At 45.7% G+C, this 4,034-nt stretch overlaps 1 protein-coding gene across 1 annotated transcript; it reads left to right on the top strand.

The window, feature by feature from the left end:
* The first annotated feature begins 848 nt into the window (after positions 1-848).
* On the top strand, positions 849-2,549 carry LOC127480840 (endogenous retrovirus group K member 8 Pro protein-like). The gene is made up of 2 exons (XM_051809420.1): positions 849-1,164; positions 2,248-2,549. Exons 1-2 carry the CDS (start codon positions 865-867, stop codon positions 2,248-2,250), a joined length of 303 nt encoding a protein of 100 aa, XP_051665380.1. The 5' UTR covers positions 849-864; the 3' UTR covers positions 2,251-2,549.
* The last annotated feature ends 1,485 nt before the right edge of the window (positions 2,550-4,034 follow it).

Genomic DNA, 4,034 nt, shown 5'->3' with positions numbered 1-4,034 from the left:
ACCAAAAAGAGAGCCAGGAAATTTTATTCAATAAATTGGTTATCAAAAAGGCGAATGAGGACTGTCAGAAAGCTTTGAAGATGTTAAAGGATCCCTCCCTACTCAAAATGATAGACGCTTGTAAAAATATAGGTTCCAATTCCCATAAAGTGCGTCTATTGGCTGCCACTTTCATGGGTCCCCAATCATGTTTCAATTGTGGTGAAAAGGGACACTTCAAAAAACATTGTCCTAAGTTAGTCCCCGAACCAAATTTGCCTAAGACCCTATGTCGGAGGTGTGGGAAGGGCCGCCATTGGTCTTCTAGTTGTAGGTCAATGACCAATATCAATGGTGAGCCAATTCCCCCCAGGAGGTCCCCAGAGCTGAGGAAAAGGGTAACCTTCCAATCTTTGCCCGATCTTCGCCCTCGCTCCTGTGAACATCAGGGAAACGGGGAGCAGAGCGCCCAGGGGGGCGCGACGACACAAATAACCCCTGCTTTCCGCTCCATCCTGCGCCCAACACCGCGCCCAGCTACCCCATTACCCAAGAGCCTCCGAAAGACCTCATTCCCGTTCAGTGTGATCCTTTAAATTCAGCAGACCCTATCTCAGTTAAAAACCAGTGTGTTCCCCTAAATTGGATAATCCTTTCTGTTACTCACCCGTCTACTCACCTAAGCTCCTATGAGCAGGTCAGTGTTAGACCATCTGCCCCGGTCGATCCAGATAAGACTTACCTCATGATATCGCACTTTTCAGCAGTGGCTAAGGGAATAATTGTAGTGCCTACTCTCCTGACGGGACTAACGAACACAAATATAGCTATATGCCTAACTGTGCATCTCCCGTGCAGTTGGAGGACCGCTTCCCCGTGGCGAAGATGGTCTCCACCAACGAGCTGCTCTGCGTGGTGTCCCCAGATGAGGAGCGGAGGGAGGGATCACTGAGGGAAGTCCACTGGACAACCTCGGTGAAGACCTCTCGCCCTCTTCTAACATGTCTCATCTACTTTTCTCAACCTAGGCACCCTCAGAAAGTCAAGGTGGAAGGGTTACTCGACATGGGGGCGGATGTCACCATAATTGCCTCCAAGGACTGGTCGTACAGCTGGCCAGCCCAGACCACTGACATCAGAGTCAGCGGTGTAGGGGGATCGCAGTACCCCGTCAGGAGTAAAGAGGTAAAGAGGAACTCCGAAGTTCCACCCACCTTTTCCCTGTCTTCCTATCACACTTTTCCCTGAGTTGTCAGTCCCATGCTCCTCCCCAGTTCAGAATCCTCCTCTCAGACTTTAAACCCCTTATTTAAACTCCTGTTGTCCCTGAATAAAGTGGCATTGCTGCACGAACCCTCAACTGTGCCAAGAACCGTTATTGCAGTGCTCAGTCCTATTTCCCATCCCCCTGGACCGTGGCAGCAGGGAGATTGCCAAAACTGAAACCAGTACACAGTTGAAAGCTGAACAAAACAACATTTATTCCAAAGAAAGTAGCAAACAAAATGAGAAACCAAGAGACAGAAAAGAGAAGGGAAACAAGCCCCCAAGACAACCCCCCATTCACTCAAGTGTTACTTACCAGGTTGTCTTACCGACCCCAGAATGCTTAGAATTCCCCATAGCAGAAGCTGCATCCTCATTATCCTCAATGAGCCAATTTTCATTAATGTGAGGAAAGCTGAGAGACTGTAGAAACATCAGTTGAACTTCAAAGTCTCCTGGTTTCTGTCTCTCCTCAGACTTAGAATCAGGGTTAGGGTTAGGGTTAGGGTTAGGGTTGGGGTTAGGGTTTAGGGTTAGGGTTAGGGTTAGGGTTAGGGTTAGGGTTAGGGTTAGGGTTCGGGTTAGGGTTAAGGTTAGGGTTAGGGTAAGGGTTAGGGGTTGGGGTTGGGGTTGGGGTTAGGGTTAGGTTTAGTCAGAATCTGTCTCAATGCGCGATATAACTATCGTGGGTTTACCCCATTCCAGGAACGCAAACCGTAAACCCTAAAACCTAAACCCTAACCCTTGCTAACCTTAACCCTAACCCTAACCCCAACATCTCATAGCAGAGGGAGGGAGGGGCCTGATTCCTCATCAGATATATCAACAGTCAAAAACCTGTAAGCTCAGCTCTTGCCTTTGCAGGGCTTCACACCGTCAGCACTGGAGGGAGGGAGGGGCCCGACTGCTCATCAGAGGTATCATGCAAGTCAAAAGCCTGAAAAGTCTCCTAGAATGCATAAATCATTAACCATTTCAGTCTCTGACAATTGGTCCACACAGTAACTGCAAGCTATGCCCAAAGCCTGTTCCCTAACCTTAGAAGAGAGACTGCAACCCTCGAGATGTTGGAGGCTCGAGGCATGGTCTGTGACACTAATCATGGCTATAACTCATAACTTCTTGGAGTATGGGGACTTCCCTCCTTCACCCCCGGCAGATCAAGGCCACCACTTCAACTGACAGACATGGAAGCATCGCTGGACCCCGTGGGCGGTGACTATATACATCTGTCCACTCTCAGCTTTTCTTTCTCTTACTCTCCCTTGCTCTTCTCCTGCCTTTCTCTCCCCTATGCATTTTCTTTCCCCCCTCAAAGGTTATCTCTGTGTCACATTGTGGTATGACAGCACCCAAACTGCTAGCATGCCTGTTGATACAGAATTGTTAAAATAAACCTTGCCAGTATATGTTTTCAGACACCGATTATTTAGTGTCGTTTCACTTTAATCCACCCTGTAGCAGTACGTTCGGATACATGTTCGGAATAAAGACAAGTGCCAAAAATACTCAAGCACACAAAATATCTTTTATTACAGTGAGAATAATAATAATAGTAATAAACTTAGCAAGAGGAATTAAAAACTAAAAAAGGAAAAAAGGATACAAAATAACTATCTTATCGGGTGGCATTAAAACAAATACTACGAACAGCATTTAATACAGTATTAACTAGTGAAAAAGGGATACCAAAAAAGGATCTTAACACAATATTATGGATAACACGATATTGGTTAGTAAAAAGGGAAACTAAAGGAAAAATACTATAAACATAAAAGGAGAATTAAAGGAACACTAAAAGGATATTAAAAAAGTTTGTTCTCTCAGTTGCTTCCTATCAATAAACTGTGCTTACCCACACAGACAGGCCAGGACTGTCAGGATCTGCAGCAGCTGGTCGGTACCCATGCTTAGCAGGCGTCCCCGCGGAGCAACACAGTCTCGGTGGTAGGATGAGTATCGCTCAACTCAGCAGCTCTGACACCCCATTTTTATCAGTTCCACATTACACTACGTAGGGCCAGTACGCAGTATAAGGTGATGCCTGAGTGGCAGCCAAACACCGCCTGATCATTACCTCATGGCAACAGTCTGCGCATGCCCTACTTGTGGGGCAAGGGGCGAGTGACCCCTGCCCACATAATCTTCCTCCCATCATCATCTTTCTCACCCCTATGGATGACCTCTACCATTGTGTTTCAAGGGTAGATGTATCTACCTTGCAATATGTAGCAAAACCAAGGAAAAACTCAGCTCTGATAATAGGGGATATCAGGCTGACTTGCTGAAAAGCACAATGGACCTTACAATTAGCTTGTGCCATGAAGTTACATTGTACCATACTCTAGCTGGTTTCACATCCTAATATGACTTCGTTCTCATGCCTCTATGCTCCATTGATCACCTAATTCAAAAATATCCCCCTTACATACCACCGCGTGATCAATGGTAGCAAGAGGGTGATAACGAACTACTCGAGATTGTAATGCATTTAGCTTGGTGTTTATCATTCAACGTACACATGTTAGTATACAGGGAATCATACACAATATGCATGTTATTATACATTCAACTACTGACAAGCTTATCAACACTTTTCGTAACCAGGGCCATCTCCATTTCTAATCACCAAAGAGGTTCCATTCATCATGAACATGTAATTGTTGAGTAAGGGCTTTTAATTTCTGGATGTTAGCATGAACAGATTCAGAATGATCACTTAAATTCATGCAGCACATGCCCTCAAAATCTTGACAGCCATGTCCCTGGGCTAACAACAAAAAATCAAT

Source organism: Manacus candei, unplaced genomic scaffold, assembly GCF_025592945.1.
Source record: "Manacus candei isolate 608988 ecotype Guabito, Panama unplaced genomic scaffold, ASM2559294v1 h1tg000006l, whole genome shotgun sequence".
NCBI lineage: Eukaryota > Metazoa > Chordata > Aves > Passeriformes > Pipridae > Manacus > Manacus candei.
This window is presented reverse-complemented; position numbering and strand designations above follow the sequence as displayed.

Excerpts from the sequence above, each read along its gene's own strand:
- LOC127480840 (XM_051809420.1), top strand. The coding sequence starts at position 865 with ATGGTCTCCACCAACGAGCTGCTCTGCGTGGTGTCCCCAGATGAGGAG.